Source organism: Anolis carolinensis, chromosome 1 (genome assembly GCF_035594765.1).
Source record: "Anolis carolinensis isolate JA03-04 chromosome 1, rAnoCar3.1.pri, whole genome shotgun sequence".
In the NCBI taxonomy this organism is placed as follows: Eukaryota; Metazoa; Chordata; class Lepidosauria; order Squamata; family Dactyloidae; genus Anolis; species Anolis carolinensis.
In genome coordinates this window covers 17,634,767-17,658,355 of record NC_085841.1, presented here as the reverse complement: position 1 = coordinate 17,658,355, position 23,589 = coordinate 17,634,767, and the positions used below count along the sequence as shown (strand labels likewise).

Genomic DNA, 23,589 nt, shown 5'->3' with positions numbered 1-23,589 from the left:
GTTCCCTTTCTCCCTGTTATTGCCTGTCTTGTTTCCTTCCCCTTTGTGTATTCAGCTAAGGCATGTCTTAAGTTTAATCCTACACATATTGATTGGGAAGATAGTCCTACCAACTTTAGTGGTTTCTCGGAGGACTCCCTTTGTGATATTTCCTTGCCTGTTTCCACTCTAACACTCAAGATATTGCTCCTCCTGTAAGTTTCCCTCTCTTTTAGACATACTGGAAAGAAACACTTGGAACATTACTGGGATGACTATAGCATAGATGTGACCCTCCCAATGTTTTGTTGGAATTACAAGTCTCAGTGGTCGTAGCCAGCATCAGCAATGGGGAGGAATGCCAGGAGTTACATTTATTGATGTCCTGCTTTCCCCGCTAAGTGGTCACAATCTTTGGGACACACACACAGTATAATGCAATTAAAACATACAAGAAGTATATATTAGACTTGCAATATTACAACAATTCAGCACCGAAAAAGGAAGAAAGTAATGAAGTGCGATTAAAAAGATAAAAGCTCTTCAAAACCTGTTCAGTTTTACATGAAGAATCTTGAGATCAAAGAGGTATGGAGATAAAAGTTGCTGTACTTGTTTTTCTCTCCCTCATTAATGCATGTGCTGTAGGCTGTATTTCCGAGGAAGGAACTGGCGAAACTGTCTTTTGAGTATTCCTTGCCTAAGAAAACTCAATGAAATGCATGGGTTACTTAAGTTGACAGGTGACTTGAAGGCAGATATGCACAATGTGAAAATCCTTGCAATCCATTTTTGTAAAGTCATGATTTGAGGAGTGATGGGAGGTCAGTTTCAGCAAGTAAATCTGAAGGAACATGAACTTCTTGGTTCTTGCACAGTCAGCCATATAACCAATGATGCCAAGAGCAAGTGAGTAAATAAGAAAGACTGAGTGGTCAATGGTTCAATAATGACAACAGCAAAAATCTCACTTTTCCTTTTTAATGATTTTTATTGATGCTTTTCTATTACACTATAGATAAAAAAAATTCTAAGGGGAAATTATGGGAAGGGAAGATTGAGGTGGGGATTGGGCTGGGCTGGGTAGGGGTTGGGATAGGAAAAAAAGGGGAAGGGAAAAAATGAGGGGGCTGAGGATGGGTAAGGAAAACATTTTGGCTGAGGCCAAGGGATAGGGGCCTAAGAATAAAAGAAAAGAAAGAAAAAAAATGAAAGAAGGGGTGTGACTTCCGTTCTTCTCTTCCTTTACTTTCCAGTTCATTTTTAAATCCAGTTCCTCTATTTCTTTAGAAAATCTTTGAAAGCTGTCCAGTCCGTTTCTTTCATTATTCGTGCACTTCTTGGTAAAAAAAATCTCACTTTTAGGCATTTTAGACCGGGAATGTTTGTTTTGACTCATAACCTGTTAAGAATCCCCCACTGGCCATCCTCAGTGAGTCAACCCAGTTTAGTATGATAATGTATTATTTCAAGGCCTTTTTTCTATCCACTTCGTTCATACCATACATATGTTTATAAAACCTAGGTAGCATTATAGTTTTTAAAAAAATGTACACTAGATCTAAATTCCAAGGAGCCTTGTGAACCCTAAAAAGGAAAAGAAATTATTGAAAAGGACATATCATATCAAGATACATAAATCAGACTTCGTAACTGAGAAAGGAAAAAGACACCAGATTGCTTGGCTGTGACTATCGTATTGTGAGCTTGGCAGTTCAGTTCAGCAAATGAATCCACCAAATGTAAAGGAACTGCTGAGATGGCAGAGTGTGGAATAATTAGCTGATTCCAAGTATCCATCAGGTCTACCTGTTCTCTTGATTACTCTTAATTTCTGATTACTCTACCTTTTCTGAAAAGAGAATGGACTGTACACAGAGCTGTTTGCTATGTTCTATCTAAAGCAGTCATGGGCAAGCTTGGGCCTTCCGCGTGTTTTGGACTTCAACTCCCACAATTCTTAACAGCCGATAGGTCCAAAATACCTGGATGGCCCAAGTTTGCCCATGCTTACTCTAAAGTGTTCCACAAATGAACCAGGTTGCTGCCATTGTTGTATCTGTCTCATACCTTTGTGAACTATACTTTAATTTTCATCAGCATAAATGTTATACTGGCGGACCATTAACTTCCTAATGTCTATAGCAGGGGTCCCCAAACTACTGCCCGCGGGCCACATGCGGCCCATCGAAGCCATTTATCCGGCCCCCACAGCACAAAGGCAGAAGGGGGTTGGGCTAAATGGCCTAAGGGGTCTCTTCCAACCTCTTTATTATTATTATTATTATTATTATTGACACAAAGACATAGTATGACACAGCAAACGAGATCTGTATGCTGGATTTCATATCAGAAAATCACAACTCAAAACACTTCCCAAGTTGTTGTTGTTGTTGTTGTTGTTGTTGTTATTATTAACATTGCGGCTGGGTGGGCATCTGTCAGGGGTGCTTTGCCTGTGCTTTTGGTGCACAAAGGCAGAAGGGGGTTGGACTAAATGGCCCAAGGGGTCTCTTCCAACCCTTATTATTATTATTATTATTATTATTATTATTATATTGTATTGTATGATACAGCAAACAAGATAGATATGCTGGATTTCGTTTCACAAAATCACAAGTGTCTAGGACTATGTGATGTATTTTCAGATGATGTGCGCAGATCCCAGTAGAGTGGCCCCGGAGTGTGGTGAAGTCTTCTTTTTAAATGGAGTGTGGATGGGCCTCTATTGGGAGTGTTTCATTGTATATTTCTGAATGGCAGAATGGGGTTGAAGTGGATGGTTATTACCCACTGTGATGCTTGGAGATACCTTCTTACGAAACAGGAGGCATACTAAAATGACCTCCAGTAGATCACCGAGATAACTTCAATCATTTTGGCCAACACAGGAGGGACTTCTTTTCACAAATGCCCCGATTTATGCAGACTCTGGGTACGATGCAAGGCAATTGAGACAGGTCGTGTTCTGCCCCCACACTAGCTATTTATTTGGAAGGTGCCTGTGATGCAGGGAACAGATCAAATGTTGCACATTTGAAGTAAAAACAACACTGATCGGGCATTCGGACAATGTGGCCAGTCCAGCGGAGTTGATGATGTAGGAGCATTGCTTCAATCCTGGTGGTCTTTGCTTCTTCCAGCATGATGGCATTTGTCCGCCTGTCTTCCCAAGAGATTTGCAGGATTTTTCTGAGGCAACGCTGATGGAAACGCTTCAGGAATTGAGTGTGACGTCTGTAGACCGTCCACGTTTCGCAGGTGTAGAGCAGGGTTGGGAGGACAGCGGCTTTATAAACAAGTACCTTGGTATCATAGAATCATAGAATAGTAGAGTTGGAAGAGACCTCATGGGCCATCCAGTCCAACCCCCTGCCAAGAAGCAGGAAATCGCATTCAAAGCACCCCCGACAGATGGCCATCCAGCCTCTGCTTAAAAGCCTCCAAGGAAGGAGCCTCCACCACAGTCCGGGGGAGAGAGTTCCACTGCCGAACAGCCCTCACTGTGAGGAAGTTCTTCCTAATGTTCAGGTGGAATCTCATTTCCTGTAGTTTGAAGCCATTGTTCCGTGTCCTAGTCTGCAGGGCAGCAGAAAACAAGCTTGCTCCCTCCTCCCTATGACTTCCCTTCACGTATTTGTACATGGCTATCATGTCTCCTCTTAGCCTTCTCTTCTGCAGGCTAAACATGCCAAGCTCTTTAAGCCGCTCCTCATAGGGCTTTTCTCCAGACCCTTAATCATTTTAGTCGCCCTCCTCTGGACGCTTTGTCTCTACGGATGTCCCGATCATCAAACACTCTCTGCTTCATTCAGAAAAACGCTGCACTTGCAGCCATAAACATCTGGGGACCCCAGGTTGAGAACCACTGATCTAGACTAACCCTACAAACTATATGTAAAATACTAATGTCCTCCAACTAAATGACGGCCTAACAGGAGTAAACAGTGAGAAATCTTTGGAGGCTTTGCAGGTAGCAAGGACGTTTGGATGCTCTCTTCTAGACCTTGACTAGTACTTGGCAGAGTCATCCGTCGTGTGTCAGATGTTGATCCGTAACCAAGGAAGTAACCAAGGAAGAGGGCAGGCGTTCTTCCCCTCCTTTGCTTACGGCTTCCTTTGAATGACTCAGAAATAATTACACACATTAGACATCCTGCACAGGTTAACACCAGTCTGCTTGCCCACTCTTGTCCTTTCTTGTGCCTTGGTATCTGCCCTGGTGACACTTGGAAGTCCCCCCCCCCCCCCAGCTTTTGTGGCCTTAAATGTGATGGAGTGTCTACTTTCAGGTATCAAGGGGAGGGTTGCTGTGCTTTGCAGAACAGCTGGAATAATGACCCATTGTATCAGCTCCGCCAAAGAGACGGGTTTCGTTGGTGTTCCGGGGAAAGGCTTAGTGTGTAAAGTATGGGCTCAACAGCAGCCTGGTTGGAGTTGCCATAGTAGCGTTTCCTCTTGTGAGCGGCTGCTCTTGCGAGGCCGAGGCTTGGTTCCTGCTGATCCGGCGATGTGCACGGCTTCCGGAGAAGGGGGAGACGTGGGTCGGGCTGGAGGAACATCTCCCTTTTCAGCTTTTTAAAGCCCAATTGAGCCTGTGTGCGCTGATGGGACTGACCTGAGCTCAAGGGTTATCAGAGGGCACAGAGCTGCTTTGTGGGTTGTTATTAAAACACACACAAATCTCAACCCAACAGCTGGTTTTGCAGTATCAGAGAGAGGAGCTGCTTATGCAATGGAAACAGGATATACATTAGACTCAGTTTACTGTCAGGATGGGGAGATGCAGGATAAAGGTCGTTTCTGGTTGCTTGAGAGTGACTATTAAAAATAGACCTAATTTATTTATTTACTTTTCAAAAATGCTGCCTTCATCCCAACATACTGACATATTCAAGGGATTCAAGGCGGCTAATCATGAACATGACACAATACAATACAAATTAAAAACAAAGGACGTAAATATAAATACAGATTTTAAAAAAAAATCTTTCTGTCATGAAATGTAAAGACTAAAATGCCAATTAATAAAATTAAAAATAATACTCCTGCTCCTATTATTATCTTTTTGTTGTTGAAGACTTTCATGGCCAGAATCACTGGGTTGCTGTGAGTTTTCCAGGTTGTATGGCCATATTCCAGAAGCATTCTCTCCTGACATTTTCGCCCATATCTATGGCATGCACCCTCAGACATTGTGAGGTCTGTTGGAAAATAGGCAAGTCAGGTTTATATATCTGTGGAAAGTCCAGGGTGGGAGAAAGAACTCTTGTCCATTTGAGGCAAGTGAGAATGTTGTAATTAATTACCTTGATTAGCATTGAAAAGCCTTGCAGCTTCAAAGCCTGGCTGATTCTGCCTGGGGGAATCCTTTGTTACGAGAGGTTAGCTGGCTCTGATTGTTTCATGTCTGGAATTTCCCTGTTTTCAGAGGATTGTTGTTTATTTACTGTCCTGATTTTAGAGGGTTTTTTTTAATACTGGTAGCCAGATTTTGTTCATTTTCATGGTTTCCTTCATGTTGAAACATTCATGGCCAGCTAACACTTCCCAACAAAGGATTCCTTCAGGCAGGAATCAGCCAGGCTTTGAAGCTGCATGGCCATTTATTGCTAATTAAAGTGGCCAATTGCAACATTCACACTTGCCTCAAACAAATGAGTTCTTTCTCCCAAACTGGACCTTTCACAGATATATAACCTCCTTTGCCTAGTTTCCAACAGACTTCGCAACCTCTGAGGATGGCTGCCATGGATGTGGGCCAAACGTCGGGAGAGAATGCTTCTGGAACATGGACATACAGCCCGGAAAACTCACAGCAACCCATTATTATCTTTATTTCTATTCCACCTTTCTCTCGATAGGGATTCAAGGCGGTTAACAATAACATGACACAACCCAATAGAAATGTAAACTAGACAGCGTCCCCCCCAAAATCCCACTCACAGGAGACTTACTAAGATGTAACTAATATTATACTCTATGCTATATCCCATACTCTTTATTGTCTATCTTGTTCGTTACTTAGGAACTGCGTGTAATTAAACGCAAATTGCGACAAATAAATACAAACTCAACGCAACACATTTCTGCTAAAAAAATTAATTAGAATTTTTATTTATAGACTCTCAGTTAACCAGCACCCATGGGGATTCGTAGATCCTGGATAAAGGTGGTTTCTGGTTGCTTGAGAGTTACAATTAAAAACAGGCCTAGGTAATCCGGTACCCTATACTATACCATTGTATTGACTATGCCATTGTATTAACTTGGCGTTAATATTGAAAAATAGTAATAAAAAACAAATGAAAACAAAGACAAACCTAACTTAATACAGTGTTACTTCACTACTTCGTGGTTCACTTTTCATGGATTCGCTAGTTTGATTAACACTAAAATAATATTATAAATCATAAAATAATATTGTTGAAAATAATATTATTAATCCCTCTTTCTACTTCCTTCCTAAGGAGAAGCCTAAGGAAGAGAAAAGGAGGCTGAAGCAGTTTTGTTTTCGCCTCACAAGACAGCGGCAGTGGCAGGATCATTTATAGTGTCCAAATATAGTGTTCCTACTTCGCAGATTTTCCCTTATTGCGGGTGGTCCTGGAACGTAACCCCCACGATAACTGAGGAAACACTGTATAGTTTTACTTTATTATAAAAACAGTTTTGTGAACGCAGTTTGCAATATAAGTTAAATAGCAGTTAACATTGATTTTATTGTAATTTGTATTTATTTATTTTTTCTTTGCTGGATGCTTGAGAGTTCTAGTTGCCTGAGTTCAGGGTAACTGTACTATATATGTATTTTTATATCTACATGTATATGTCCACATCGGCAGTGCAATATGCTGCCTTGGAGTGTGGTAGAGACTCCTGTCTAGAGGTTTTTAAGCCGAGGCTGGGTGGCCATCTGTCATGAGGGCTTTGATTGTATTTTCCTGACTGGCAGAAGGGGGTTGGGATGGACTGCCCTTGCAGTCTATGAGTCTGATTCCATAAATGTGCAAAATGCAAAACCTGACTTTGTTTCCTACCAAGCATTGGCAGCTGTCAGGAGAAATGCCTCTGCTTTTTCAGCCCAGGGTCATTGCTTCAGCTGAAATTGAGGGCATGTTTCAAGTTGGCATGGCTACTTCTGGGCAAAGCTGGGTGTGGCTTTGAGTTCAGGTGTTGGCCAGTGTGCTTGCTTACTCCCAAAACCGGTTTGTCCTAAGAGAACAAGGGGAAGGAAAATAAAAGGTGTTCTGTTTTGTTTTGTTTCCAAGTCCCTATTTGGCAGGGAGATGAAATCGGAGCCCTAGTTTAAATCAAGGAGAGAGGAAAGTGTGGCTCCCCAGATGGTGGCCTTCAAGACCTATCATCCCTTGTCCTTGGGTGTGCTTGCTAGGATCAATAGGAGTTGTAGTCCCACATTATCCAGAGGTCCATGGTGCTCTGGATGAAAAGATAGTGGGATGAACTGCTGTAGGAAATCCTGGATGGATGGAATGGACTCTTGTTCACCTCCTTGGTATAGCTTTGTAAGTGGCAGACACAGAGAAAAGTAGTTTCCCAGAAGTCCCCAACTGCCATGGCTGCAAGGAGATGCTGGGAATTGCTGCCCCAAAAGTAGCTTTTCTCATCTGTTTCCAGAGGCTCTGCACATACCAAGAAACAGCAGCAGTCTTCTGCATCAGCTTCAGGAATCATAGAATTGTAGGATTCTGCCACAAAACTGAAAGCACTCCTGATAGATGGCCACCCGGACTTTAAAAAACACTCTTCAAAGAAGGAGATTCCACCACAATCCCAAGCAGTATGTTCAGGTGATACAGTTGGTCCTCCGTATCCATGATCAGATCTTCCGAAGGCCTAAGTGGAATCTCTTTTCGTGTAGTTTAAATCTGTTGCTCCATGTCCTAGTCTTTGTACCAACAGAAACAAGCCTGCTCCCTCTTCCTTATGGCACCCTTTCATATATTTATATATGGCTATCATGTCTCCTCTCAACCTTCTCTTTTGCAGACTAAACATTCCTAGCTCTTTAAGATGCTCCTCATGGAGCATGGTCTCCAGGCCTTTGATCATTTTAGTTGCCCGCGTCTGGACACCTTCCAGCTTGTCAATGTCTTTTTTGAATTGTGGTGTCCAGAATTGGACACAGTATTCCAGGTGAGGTCTAACGAAAACAGAATAGAGAGACTTCCCTTGATCTAGAAGCTATACTCCTTTTGATGCAGCTCAAAATCCCATTGGCTTTTTAAACTGCATCAAGATCTTTTTCACATGTACTGTTGTCGAGCAAGGCGTCACTCATTCTGTATCTGTGCATTCCGTTTTTTCTGCCTAAGTGTATTATCCTACATTTCTCCGTGTTGAAGTTCATTATATTAGTTATGGCCCAGCTCTCTAATCTGTAAAAGTCATTTTGGATTCTGATCCTGTCCTCTGGAGTATTAGCTATCCCTCCTAATTTGGTGTCATATGCGCAGGCGCAGGTCCGCAGTCTGGGGGTCCTCCTGGATTCAGCGCTGACGCTTGATGCTCAGGTGTTGGTGGTGGCCAGGAGGGCTTTCGCACAGTTAAAGCTTGTGCGTCAGCTGCGACCATACCTCGTGAAGTCTGACTTGACCATGGTGGTCCACGCCTTAGTTACCTCTAGACTGGATTACTGCAATGCGCTCTACGTGGGGCTGCCTTTGAAGACGGTTCGGAAACTACAGTTGGTACAAAGATCAGCGGCGAGGGTGATAACAGGAGCTGGCTATAGGGAGCGGTCAACACCCCTCTTTAAGCAGCTCCACTGGCTACCAATAAGTTTCCAGGCCCAATTCAAGGTGTAGGTTATTACCTATAAAGCCCTAAACAGTTCAGGACCTGCTTATCTTCGTGACCGCCTCCTCCCCTATGAACCCACGTGGGCCTTGAGATCTTCTGGGGAGGCCCTTCTCTCGCTCCCACCCCCGTCTCAGGCGCAGTTGGTGGGGACGATAGAGAGGGCCTTCTCGGTGGTGGCCCCTCGGCTCTGGAATTACCTCCCCAGGGAGATCAAGCTGGAACTCTCACTATCCATCTTTTGAAAGGACCTTAAAACATGGTGATTTTGATGTGCATTTGAATAAATAGTTCCGGTGAGTTATTAGTTGCCACAACTACTGCACTTTATCACACTCCACTCTTATTGATTGAACTCTGTAATGAGATCCTTAATTCCCTCTTGTAGAGTCTGCTGAATTTTATCTTACAGTTTGTATATTATGTTCAGACTCTAATGTTCTAATGTTTTGATGTTGATGTTTTATGCTGGTTTGTATGTTTATACTATTTTACCTGTTTTACATTGGTTTAATTATGCAGTATTTTATTGTATGTTGAAACTGGGCTTGTCCCCATGTGAGCTGCCCCGAGTCCCCTCTGGGGAGAAGGGAGCGGGATATAAAAATAAAGTTGTTGTTATTGTTGTTGTTGTTATTATTATTATATGTAAACTTGATCAGCATGCCCTCTAAACCTTCACCCAAGTCATTAATAAATAGATATTCAAGTTATGGGTGGTTGAATCTGTGGGTGCAGAGGGCCCATCCTATTGGAAGCCAAACTTCAGGGGGGAGCCTTTTGTGACCCCAAAATGGAGCTAAGGGGAACCCCATCTGGGGTTCAGGACTCTGGGCTAGACAACACTACTGTTAGCTGGATTTGTAATTGGTTAAGTAATCAAACCCAAAGAGTTATCACCAATTATTCCTCTTCATCCTGGAAAGAAGTGACTAGTGGAGTGTCGCAGGGTTTGGTCGTGAGCCCAGTACTGTTCAACATCTATTTCTCAAACCCTCACTTTGCCATTTTATATAAGGGACATCATTTAACTACACACATGTATAGCATGGGATTTGAATATCCATGGGTTTTAGTATCCTCTGTGGGTCCTGGAACCAGACTGCAGCAGATACTCATTTTACTTAAGGGGTTTTTGGTTTTCATGTACTTGGAAGTTAGGCATGTCCTAATTGTTATTGCTATAAGTCCCTACACAGACTCAGAAGCGGAGCAGGCAGATCAAAAGACAACCTGACAAGATGGCACTACCTGGAGGAATCCTCCACCTTGTGTGACTGTGGAGCAGAACAAACAACTCCGCATATGTATGCTTGCCCACAATGTCCTGCCTCATGTACGGAGTAGGAGTTGTTTAAAGCTACAGACAATGCGGTCGCTGTTGCCCGCTTTTGGTCTAAAACTATTCAGCTGCTTGTGATTCCTTTATTTTATCACTTTTGAACTTATTTATTATTCAATGCTTTTGACATGAAATAAAAATAAAATTTATTTACTTACTTTATTTATACTCCACCTTTCTCCCCATGGAGACTCAAGATGGCTAAGGTGATACAGTTGGTCCTCCAGTCTAGCCCCAGTCTAGCCCACATTTTAATAAGATCATGTCAAAGGCCTTGCTGAATCACATCAATAAATAATGTAATTATGGTAATAAATAATGACTACCGTCATATACAGTAGTGTTGACTGACACTATTGTGCATGAAAAGTGGTCATTCTTTATTAGTCACATTATTATCTTGCTTTTTTCTCTCATGAGCACACTTCTATGATCCCAACAATCCTGTAAAGTTGGTTAGGTTAGCTTCCCCAAGGTCACCTGATGAGGGTCAAGCCAAGTGGGCACTTGAATCTATTCCACCTTGAGTCCCTATGTGAAGAAACACGAGATAGAAATCAAGGATAATTAATAATAATAGTAATAATAATAATAATAATAATGCCAGCAGTATATCTTACGACAGGTATAGCCCAGGTGTTTATGGTCTTGATGGTGTTGCCTCCGTTGAACTTGCTTTTGAGAATTTTTCTGACCCTTTGAATGTATTCTTTGCTGACCACAGTTTTTACATGTTCATGTTTAATGTTGTCCAGCTGCAGTATACCCAGATATTTATAGGCATTATAAATTGGACGCAGGTGGAACTGGACAATTTGCACAGAAAAACAAGAAAACTCATGACCATTCATCATTCACTTCATCTTCACAGTGCTGTTGACCAGCTATATCTGCCTAGAAGAGCTGGTGGCAGAGGGAGGACTCTTACAAGTAAAACAAGCAGTCAAAGAAGAAGAACATGCCTTGGAAGAATATGTAAGGGAAAGTGAAGAACCTGCTTTGATTGAAGTCAAAAATCAGAAACTCCTCAAAGCACAGCAGACAAAAAAATCAGTACACGAAAAACTGCACTACGAGCTAGAGCTGAGAGCTGGCACAACAAAGCATTGCATGGGCAGTTCCTTGACAAAATTGAAGGAAAGGTTGATAAGGAGAAGACCTGACTGGCTCATGAATGGGACACTGAAGAAGGAGACAGAAGGCCTGATTCTTGCAGCCCAGAAGCAAGCCATTAGAAAAAATGCAATTAAGGCCAAGATCGAAAAATCAGCCAGTGATCCAAAATGCAGACTGCAAGGAAGCTGATGAAACTATTGATCATATCCTCAGCTGGTGTAAGAAAATCACACAGACAGGCTACAGACAGAGGCACGACTATGTGGCCCAAATGATTCATTGGAATTTATGTCACAAGTACCAGCTGCCAGCAGTAAAGAACCTGCAAAGGTAATGGAAAATGAACATGCAAAAATACTGTGGAACTTTTGAATCCAGTCTGACCCAAGTTTTGGAACACAACACACCAGATCTCACGGTTGTAGAAAAGAAAAAAGTTTGGATTATTGATATCGCCATACCAGGTGACAGTTAAATTGATGAAAAACAACAGGAAAAACTCAGCCGTTATCAGGACCTCAAGATCGAACTGCAAAAGCTCTGGCATAAACCAGTACAGGTGGTCCCGGTGGTGATTGGCACACTGGGTGCCGTACCAAAAGATCTTAGCTGGCATTTGGAAAAAATCAATATTGACAAAGTATTTTTCACTGTTTTCCGGAAGCAATTAAAAACATGGCTGTTCCGTTGTGCTTTTGAGTAGACAAGTCCATTATAACTTGGTCCATATCCACATTGAAACTTGCCCTGTCACTTTATAGTTTGATTTCCATTCAGATTTATCTTCCCTGCTTGTTGTGTCTATTTGATGTATTGTTCTATTTTGTAATAGACACTCTCTTCATCACTTTTGACTGTCACCCAGACTGTTGTCCTATATTGGACCTTTTAACGCCTTGGATGATTGTTTAATATTTTAATTATGTCTATTTTAAATCATGACTTGTTTAATTTGTTTTTAAATGCATTCTTTGATGCCTCAACTGTTGACTTTATGATATTATATGATTGTATTGGGCTTGCCCCCATGTGAACCGCTCCGAGTCCCCGTTGGGGAGATGGAGGTGGCATACAAAAATAAAATTACTATTATTATTATTATTATTATTATTATTATTATTATTATTAAAATTACGATCTGTCAACTTCAAAAGGTCACCTTACTGAGATCTGCACGCATCATCCGAAAATACATCACACAGTCCTAAACACTTGGTTAGTGTTCGACTTGTGATTCTGTGATACGAAATCCAGCATATATATCTCGTTTGGTGTGTCTTACCTTGTCTTTGTGTCAATAATAATAATAATAATAATAATAATAATAATAAAATAAAAATAAATCTGAATTTCCCACATCTTGGTCCCATGTTCTAACCACTGGCTCCCAACAAACCCTCGCTTTAAAAGGGTTTTTAAAAATGTTCTTTGTTGTTCTTGGCATTGGAAATACGCTAGCTGTTAATTAGGGACCTCTGGGTGGTGTGTGTTTGTGCAATTAGTCTTGTTTGGCTAATTTGTTGGGTGGCATTCCAGCTTGTTCCAAAATTTCTCAGTCACAACTGATTTTTGGAAATTAACACTGTTTAACTTTCCCACCATTGTGATAAAACTGCCTTGGCATTCGTGGACAAATTAACACATCAAATATGAGCCAATAGATTGAATTTGATAAGTAATGATTTCTGTGACTAATGGTACTCACTTATTAACTATGCTAATTGCAAAGAATTCTAATATATAGAAAATGTCTATACATATAAAAGTGAAAATATGTTTGCATGATTCTATCTATATATATAAAAGATTGATGGCATCAGGGCAGCGGACAAAACAACAAAACTACAGGCCCCCCAACCTCGAAATTTGACAACACAACCCATCATTCACGGCTCTAGGTTGATACAACAAAAGAAAAGAAAAATAAAGTCCTAATTACAGGGAGAGGAATAATAGTTTTTATCCAATTGCTGCCAGTTTGAAGGCTAAGCTCCGCCCACTTGGTCTCCTAACAACCTCCTCAGCCCAGGGGACAGGCAGAGTTAGGCCTCACTTAGGCCTCTTCCACAGATTATCAGATTTAAACTGGATTATATGGCAGTGCAGACTCAAGGCCCTTCCACACAGCTATATAACCCATTTAGAATCTTATATTATCTGCTTTGAACTGGATTATCTTGACTCCACAATGCCATATAATCCACTTCAGTGTGCATACTAAACATAAAGACAACCATACAACAGACATTCAATACCACCACTACCTCAACAATTTCTCACCAACACCACCAGGCAACGCCACAGCAAAGCGTGGCCGGGCACAGCTAGTGTTTATATATATGTTCTGGGATGGCTCCTAGATGCCTTGATGGATCTGGATCAGACTTGGCACATATATCCTTTTTTGCCCAACTTACATCCTTCTTGCTAATTGGGTATCATGTTAAAATATCAGCAGATGTGACAGTTGATGGTCAAGTACTCACAAGGAGCTCAGTGGCCAACGGAGAGAAATGGTGGCCACATGGCAACAAGGGGATGGGCCAGCAAGAGGATGGACTGGACTGTTTGGACACATGCTGGATCCAGGACAGCTCTGGGTCAGAGGTACCTTAGACTAACCTGCCCTGTGTAGACAACAGCCTAAGTCTAGCATCCTGTTTGTAGAATCCCTTGAAATAAGTCAAACTAACTTCTGAGATAACCATATTTTAGTTCTTGGGGAACTTGGGGAATATTTTAGTGAGTAAATGCGTTAGTACCCAGAATTTTTAATTATCTTGTTTACATACTTAAGACATAAAGTATGTATAGATCAAAAGAGTGGAAGGAGTGTGTATGTCTGTCTTAAGATTCATTAGTAACCAAGGATTCAATCCATAGTTTTCCAATAGTTTCCCAATATAACTTTGCATACCAAAGGAGAAATTGAGTTATTGGGTGTACTTGGAAGCTGTTCTAAAATAGGTAAACCAGGTATAACAAATAGCTTTGTAAGTACAGGCTGATTTTTTAAATCCAGGATTCCATAATTTGAAATAATCCAAAATTATTCATATGTATATCCGAGATACTGACACCTTTGCTTTATAGTGCATCAGTGTACACACACTTCGCTTCATGTGTGATATTATTGATATATTGAATAACATTCGCTTCAGGGTATCTATAGAAAATGTATATGAAACATAAATGAATGTTGTATTTAGACAGAGGTCCCATCTCCAAGAGATGTAAACAAAGTTATTCCAAAATCTGAAACGCAAAACACTTCTGATCCCAAGCATTTCAGATATGGGATACTCAACCTTTCATGTATCAGCAATGTTGGAAGATTAAGTTGCTGTGAATCTCGTCATTTCCTTTAGTGACAGATTGTTGGGAACCCCAAGTAAGAGCGGAAAAGTTAAATGTAAATTTTAGTTGCCTGAGAATAGGTGACAGTTACGCGAAAGACAGTTCTCTTGAGTTGTTCAGTAAACAAACACACCCACGGGCCATCCAAATCCATTCCAAAGCTAAGCAAACTTGTCCCTTTTCTACATGTGGATGGGACGCTCCTTGGGACTTCATAGATGTGCCCTTGAGTTTAATGATGGAAGAAAGGTGGGATTATATTTGTATTATGTAAAAAAATAAAAATGGAAATGAGCTTCTTAGTCCAATGATGTCCAGGTTGTCTGATGTTGAGGACCAGCAGTTTTTCTGTTCATAATGTGCTTGCGACTAGCGACTCATTTGTGCCCAGTGGTTAAAGCTGTTTGTGTTTTTAATTTTCCTGGAAACTTCCTAGAATTTTACAAGCAACACCCCTTTATATTAGACCTGTGGAGTGGCAACTGATGACTGACAGGCCAACACTGGTCCATAGACCACTTTGTATCATCATAGGCGATCACTTATGGCCATGTATGATTGTCTTCCAGAAGTGGAGTCTTGGAAGTGTGTCTGCAAAAGATCTCAATGGCAGAGCAGGCTAATGATAGCATTGTACATGTTACAATGGCTGCAATGGCGGAAAAAGGCAGCAACAGATATTTTGTACAGCATGGACTTTGTCTTAGTCCATGGATGAAGAACTCTTCTAGATTTCCATCAGCTTATCTAAATCACTGCTTATTAAATGGTGGATCCCAACGCCAAATGGGGTCCCCTTAGTTCAACATTGGGGTCCCGAAAATTAGGCAGCATTCAAGTTTTCTGAACTCCACCTAGTGGCTGTTTTAGACATTTACATGACTGTTGTGTATTGTTTATAGTGGATTCTGCAGAAGATTCTTCAGCTGTACTTCATAAATAAAAAGGAAAATAGCTTGTTTCTCAGGCTTTGCAAATTCTGATGTATTATCATTAATGTTTGACTTTTACACCTATGTTATATACTATATAGCTGAATCAAGTTACCGAAAATCTCAGGGTGAAAGGAGTCAGAATGGAAAAGTTTAAGAAGCCCTGATCTAGATCATAGTTTGTGGCAAGTGGCAACAGGAGTTGTAGGCCAGGAACATTTGGAGGGCCTCAGGTTCCTTGTTTCTTTTCAGCCTATCAGTAGACGGCCCATGTAAATAACAGCACATCTGGAAATGTGCAGAATGCAAATTAGAGAAATCATCCCTGTTTTGGAGTAGCCGCTGCTAATTCATAGCCTAAAGAGCTGGATGACCATGGATGAATGCCTGCAATAAGCCTTAAACACCCTTTTATACCAGACCACTCCACATAAAATCCAATTAGCAAGCAAACCTGCTATTAAGGAATTACTCTATTAATCGTATCTTTCAATGCTTTCAAAGCTTGAGTTGGCTCTAAATGACGCTGGCTTCCAGCAAGCGTTTTTGTGGCTGAGAAGTTAGTTGAAATATAGATGCAAATTCTCCTTTTCTTGAATTACAAACAAGAAGAAGTGAGCAATCCAAGCCAAGTTTGGGGTGCTTGTGGCTCTTTTTATATTGCAACTCCTATCATTACTCAACCATGGCAATCCTGGGTTCAGCCTGGTAAACCAGAGGAGGAAGAGTTTGGGCTTAATTTATTATTTATCAGTTCTATTTATTCTTCCTTCCCTCCACTGATTTTAAACCAGAAGACAGGACTTTCTCTCTTGCTTTATCCTCACTAAACCTGTGAGGGACATCAAAGCCAATATTGGGACAAATTGGCCTTACCCAAGTAATCCAGTGAGCTGCCTGGCTCAGTGGGGACTCAATCCTGGATCTCCCTGTGCAGCAATTTATCCAATATACCCAAGGCTTATGAGATCAGTTTTGCTGTATTTCTAAAAGCCCACAGCTCAGCAGATAGAGTTAGCTACAAAATGGTAGCTTGGAAGTAGAGTCAATTCTCTATCATAGCCCAATGAGCCGTGCAGTGGGATGCCCCCCTTTTCAAGTTACTACAGATCAAAGAATCTTAGTTTGGCCTATATGTTGTTTATTTAAATAGTAATGGTTATTTTGGACCTGCGGCAAACAGTCCAGATACCTATCTGTATATCCTGATCTACTGCACTCTTCCACTTGTCCTCAATGTGAACTCATGCTGGAAAATTTATTGCTTTTCATGTTAAGTGGCAAGTAGTTAACATGCCTGTAGTATCTGTGTTGTTGGCAAAGCTTGGAATAGTCATGTATTTGGATTACAAATAACTCCCCAAATGGCTGGAGGATTCTGAGAACTGTGGTCCAAAGAGTAACTTTGCCAAGCTTTAAGTACTGGCAGCTGGAACCGATATAAACATTTTGATTATTACTCAGTATCTCTTATGGAGTGAAACTTGTTGAGTGGGTGGGCTTATTAACAAAAGACCCCAGAAATGTATCGCAGAGTAAACTATTAGCAGCAGCGTGACCCAGCACCAGTAGCCGAAAGTGATAAAAAGAACAAAAACACATAGACCGATGTTATTTCTTCCTTTGGAAGCATTTCTTTGTAACAAAATAATATGGTTGCACTTTTTACAAAAACAAGGTTTCCACAACACAAATGTTCTTTATACTTCCTTCTTTGCTTCCTTGCTGAGCCTTGCTTGCTTTCTCATGTAGATAAACAGCTTCGCTCTCACAAAGCCTGCTCTCACATCGAACTTACACATGAGTCTTTCAACCTGGGGCTTCTCTCACAGAAGCTTCTCACACCATTCCTTCTCACCCTGAGATCTACTAACATGAGGCCTCCCTCAAACTGAGGCTGACTAAACTACAGGCACACCTGCTTATATTGTACTGCAGCTTTTGCTGAGTCATAACATCCATTTAACCCTTTCAGTGCTTATTACATTATGGGACCTTTATTCATGGGCTCAATATCCAGTTTCACTTTCCCACACTTCAGTTATTTCCAACCATAAGCACTCGTGGACCTCCCTTGGTCTTCCAGTGCCATTCTATGGTATGCTTTAAACTCAGTTATTGTTGCTAGCTTCACCTCAGGCTAACTTCACCTTGCTATATACACCAGACTGCACACAGGTTGAAGTTTTTTAGCTTATTAGAAAATAATAATAATAATAATAATAATAATAAAACTTTATTTATACCCCGCCACCATCTCCCCAACGGGGACTCGGGTAATAGAATAGAAGGTAAAAAGTTCTTAAAAAGCAAAAGTAAAGTTCCAAAAGTGCATTACAAAATAAAGCCTTATAGAATAATTCAAGAAGTCACAAGGAATAAACGAAGTCCCAATAGAGCATGACAAAGTCCCAGGAACATGAACACATAGGCTGCAAGATAATCCAGGAAAACGAGAGCTTGCTTCTTGGTTGAACGAAAGTTGTTTTGACAAAGGTTTGTCTCCAAACACATTGCTTAAAACCCTTTGCAAAGCATGAAAGCATTTCTCTGGCCTCTAACCTCCCTCTTGTTTGCAATTCTCACACTCCTCCGAACCCTGAATTCCAAACAGTCAGCTCGATCTAAGGAACCTGTTTTGTCAAGGTCAGCCTACTCATTAGTTTGCTGAACCTCATTATCAGACTGAGAACTGTCCTCCTTTTCCAAGTCAGTTTGCACCTGGCTAGTTTCAGTATCATCAACATCATTCCTTGCTGTGGGAAAATGAACTTGCACTATCTGTTCCTCATCTTCTACAACAGGGACATTTTGAACCTGATTTTGAACCTGAATCCCATCATCCTCGTCAGAGTCAATCTGAGGTTCCAGCTGAGTCACAACAGTTATAGTCTAAATACAGGGTTCGCTGTTATCTGCAGTTTCAGGTATCCACAGGGTAGGTGTGTCTTGGAACATATCCCCCATGGTTATAGGAATTGTATTGTATTCTTCCAAAAAGACTGTACTCTCAGGTGGAAAATGAAGCGGCAGTGGAGGAAGGGATCAAGTCCAGCAAATGCTGCTCTTCTCTCCCTCAGAGGCAAGGGCATTTGGGATGGGATGGAGGATTAACTTTACTTGGCTGAATTTTTGGAGCTGTGAAAGCTATAAACGTATTGGTAGTTCCTGCACAATGTGAATGTTGATCACAAAAATCTCATTTGTGGATAGGAAAGTTATTGCTTCATCTGACACCAGTCTCAGTTGTTGAGTGTCAACAACAATTTTACAAAAGAGGACCACAAAGAAACAAGAGGGAATGCAATGAAATACATTATCAGTATCTAGGAGATCATCATCTAGTCCAAATCACTTCACTGAGGATTACGTAATCATGGTATTTATGGAATGCTGTGTGTCTTCTTGTGGGATAAGAATAGGAAATTAGGGGAAGGGTGTAATGGCGTTTGTAGGAAGTGGGTGGAGCTGGTTGGCCGGCTGCAATCTGGAAAAGTCTGCACACAACTACCGGTATTTGGTTTCATGTTTCCCATTGTGTAAGAAATGAGCAAGTCAGAATTATTCTCTCAATGCCCTTCCTTTGGTCATCACATTACATTGGTTAGATATCTTCTGTGGTAGGTTTTAGATTTTTGTGGATTATCTGATTTGATAACCTGGATTATATGGCAGTGTAGAAGGGGCCTAAGAGATTGACTTCCAAGACAAGGATTTGCAGGAAATTGACTTACTCCAGATTTGATAATTTTGATTAGACCTATCATTATGAAATTCGTAATTGTTGAGTTTATTGGAATTTTTCAAAAAAAGTTTAACATGCAATTGCTGAATAGTAGCTACTTTGGGCAAAATACAAATTGGACAAAGGAAAATCATATATGCATACAATTCACCCTTTGTATATATCAGGGGTCCCCAAACTAAGGCCCGGGGGCCGGATGTGGCCCTCCAAGGTCATTGACCTGGCCCCCGCCCTCAGTTTTAGATTTGGGCTTACCCAAAGTCTGAAATGACTTGAAAGCACACAACAACAACAACAATCCTAATTAACTTGACTTGGCCAGAAGCAGGCCCATACTTCCCATTGAAATCCTGATAGGTTTATGTTGGTTAATTTTTAAAAATTTGTATTGTTCTTTTGTTGTTGTTGTTTTTGTGCTACAAATATGATATGTGCAGTGTGCATAGGAATTTGTTCGCATTTTTTTCAAATGATAATTTGGCCCCTAAACAGTCTGAGGACCATGAACCGGCCCTCCACTTAAAAAGTTTGAGGACCCCTGGTATATATGGATTCGGTATTAACAGATTCAGCTATCCACAGCTTGAAAATATTTTTAAGAAATAAAAAAAAATTGATTTGGGGTTTTTGTGAGTTTTTCAGGCTGTATAGCCATGTTCCAGTAGCATTCTCTCCAGACCTTTCGCCTGCATGTGTGCTCAGCATCTTCAGAGGTTCTGTCAGAAGATGCTGGCCACAGATGCAGGTGAAATGTCAAGAGAGAATGCTACTGGAACATGGCCTTACAGCCTGAAAAGCTCACAGCAGCCCAGTGATTCCGGCCATGATAGCCTTGGACAACAACCTTGATTTTGCCATTTTCCACAAGGGATGCTATTTTACATGCCATTTTATAGCATGGGACTTGCGCAACCACCGATTTTGGTATCCACAAGGGGTCCTGGAGCCAAACCCCAATGGATACCAAGGCCTCACTGAGGCTTTGAAAAAAAAAGTCTGGATGGCCATCTGTCAGGAGTGTTTTGATTGCATATTTCTATGTGCCAGAAACCTACAATACTATGAAACGTTGAAATTGAGGCAGAAGACTGAGGGTGTTTCTTGGTTCATGCAAAGCTTCTGGATACAGTTTAGAAAAGCTACTTTTGGAAGAACAACTCCCAGCATCTCCATGTGGCCATACGAGTTGGGGACTTCTGGGAAATTTTGTGCCAAAAAGTACCTTTCCTTTACAAAGCTGCACCCAGCCGGTGGACAGAATCCTTTTATCCAGGCAGGGTTTCCTACACCAATATATCCCACTACCTTATCAATAAAACACCTTTGACCTCTGCATGATGTGGAGCTAATATTCCCATTATTCCTACAAGCACACCCATTTTTTTAATGCCAGGAGCAACTTGAGAAACTGCAAGTCACTTCTGGTGTGAGAGAATTGGCCATCTGCAAGGATGTTGCCCAGGGGACGCCCGATTGTTTTTGATGTTTTACCATCCTTGTGAGACGCTTCTCTCATGTCCCCACATGGAGCTGGAGCAGATAGAGGGAGCTCATCCGCTCCCTCTAGCTGACCTGACGGTGGATTTGAACTGGCCACCTTCAGGTCAGCTACCCAACCTTCAAGTCATCAGTCCTGCTGGCACAAGGGTTTAACCCACTGCGCTACCGGGGGCTCCAGCACATCCAGCGATGGTGCATGACAGGATTTGCAGCCCAACATCTAGAGAGAGAGACTTTCCCCTCTCCCGATTCAAATAACGGCTGTAGCGGAAGTGCTTTCATTGTGAGTTCCTGCCTGGCAGAACGGGACTGGGATGCCCTTGGGTCTCTTCCAACTATAGGATTCAAGAATTAACCCCCACGTTTTGCCTCATCTAAGCAGTACTCTGTGATCCAGGCCAGGTTGGCATGCTCATCCAGGATTAAGTCTTGAATGGCAGTTGTTTTCCCATTCACTAACCTTTCATTAAGCAGCAGCATTTCCAACCCAGAGGGACTGCTGCTATGACTACCCAACTATTCAGAACGAAGGGGAGTTTAGGAACCATCAATCCCTTATGTAGCAGGCATGAGCAAACTTTGGCCCTCCAGGTGTTCTGGACTTCAGCTCCCACAATTCCTAATAGCCGGTAGGCTGTTAGGAATTGTGGGAGTTGAAGTCCAAAACACCTGGCGGGCCAAAGTTTGCTCATGCCTGCTATATCCAGCTCTCAGGCTGTATTCTTTCACAACCGTTTTCTGTGTTTATTTCTTTGTAGATGAGAACTGTGACCTAGGGTTTTACTTTTAGTAGAAGTCCAGGGATCCTGAAGTTAATTAGAGATGGAAAGGACCATTATCATTTAATTCATCAGAGATTTTGTGTTTGGGTGGGATCTTGAAGACCATCTCATTTTGAGCCTGCCACCTAGCATAATCTTTGGATTTACATTTGGAAAAATCTCCTTTGTAACCAGAATCCCTGCTTTGTTATTTCCTAGGTGAATGGCAAAGGTTCTCTATGGTGTGTGGACCCAGAATATAAACCAAACCTTATACAAGCTCTGAAGAAGCAACCGTTTCCCTCCGCATTCGCGTTTTATACCCCGCCGGCATCACCACTGAGGTAGGCTTGATCTTTAAAAATATATAACATTAGAGCTAAGGTGGAGCATGGAATGTAACGTCAAGTCTTGATGAATGATATAGTTTTGTCCAGACACAGTGGTATAAAAATAAAACAGGATAGTGTTGACCTTAGTAATAATAATAATAATAATAATAATAATAATAATAATAATAATAATAATAATAATACTTTATTTATACCCCACCACCATCTCCCCAGCGGGGACTCAGGGCGGCTAACATGGGGCCATGCCCAGAGCAATATAATATAATAAAATATAAAAACAGCATATCATAGCATAATTAAAAGTAATACAATAGATAACAATAAACATCACATCAAGGAATCAAGAAACAGTAAAACAAGAGCAGGCCGCATGAACACAAAGATAAAGTCTGTTGCTCAAAGTTGTCATTTCATTTTTAGGTTGGGGACCATAACTTTGTGGTGGAAAGCTTGGGTTCTGTATGAAAAATGTCCACAAAGTCTTCAGATTCCCATTTATGCAACCCAATAAAACAAAATCTATTGACGTCTTGGTTTTGAGGCCTTTCCATGGAATTATTTGGGACACTGATTCAGAAAATTGCATTGAATAGACCGCACCAGCTCTAGCATCTTACATATAGTTCTCATGATAGGGTTGTTGTGTGTTTTCCAGGCTTTATGGCCATGTTCCAGAAGTATTATTTCCTGACGTTTCGCCCACATCTATGATAGGCATCCTCAGAGGTTTTGGCCATACAGCCCGGAAAACACACAACGGCCCGGAAAACAAACAAAAACCCTGTGATTCCGGCCATGAAAGCCTTCGACAACACAAATTCTCATGATGTTCTGTGGGCGAGCAGATGAAAAGTGGTAGATGGCATATGTCCTGTATCTCGAAAATATTGCTGACAGGGCAAAACTGGTGACATTTTGGGAACCACCAGGTCAGATATACCCAGAAACAGGTCTAACATTGGAGGCACCAAAATGTGTGTTGGCCATTGTTATTGTTATATGCCTTTAAGTCATTTCACAGCACAATAATTCAGTTTTATTAGCAAGCCGGAGGTTAAATCAACCACTTATTTAAAAAAAACGGACATGTAGGTAAATTGTAATAATGAAATGTATAGGCACATAACATAGCTCATGAAAACCTTTCATTTATATTTATAAAAATATATGATTTATTACTTATTTCACATAGACTCAAAGGTTTCTTGTTATGTCCACATGGCACGTCTACACATTGCAGCCAACACACTAACATGTATGTCATGGCACACAGTTTGCAAAGCTCTGACCTAGAGATTCGTAGAGAGACCATGTTAATCAAATCTACAAAAGTTAAAACGAGTAAATGTTGGGGGTTGACTGTATTTGAGTTTGCTATGGGAGAGGTGCGACTTCTGTGGGGATCCAAAGTGAAAATGGCCCCAGACCTCACACATTTGCTCACACTTGTTTTAGAGGGCATTGCATTGCTCTGTGTTTTACATTTCTTCCCTTTGTCACAGTCTAGCTTTGAAACCTCATGCCATTAGGTTAAGAGCAGTTGATAACACATTGATTGAAAAGGGATCTCTATCCCACCTTTCCTGAAATTTATTTGACACTATAGCATTAAAATATAGCAACAAGTAAGACTAAAAAAAATCCTGACAAACAAAAGGAGAGACTAGATTAATAGAGGTTTCCA

At 41.2% G+C, this 23,589-nt stretch overlaps 1 protein-coding gene across 2 annotated transcripts in view; it reads left to right on the top strand.

The window, feature by feature from the left end:
* Positions 1 to 23,589, top strand: part of foxn2 (forkhead box N2) — a 66,051-nt gene that overhangs the window by 25,173 nt on the left and 17,289 nt on the right. For both annotated transcript variants that reach the window (XM_062970426.1, XM_016990711.2), the window contains exon 3: positions 21,772 to 21,896. In XM_062970426.1, coding sequence (XP_062826496.1) covers positions 21,772 to 21,896 — 125 coding nt within the window. The remainder of the gene's footprint in view (positions 1 to 21,771; positions 21,897 to 23,589) is intronic.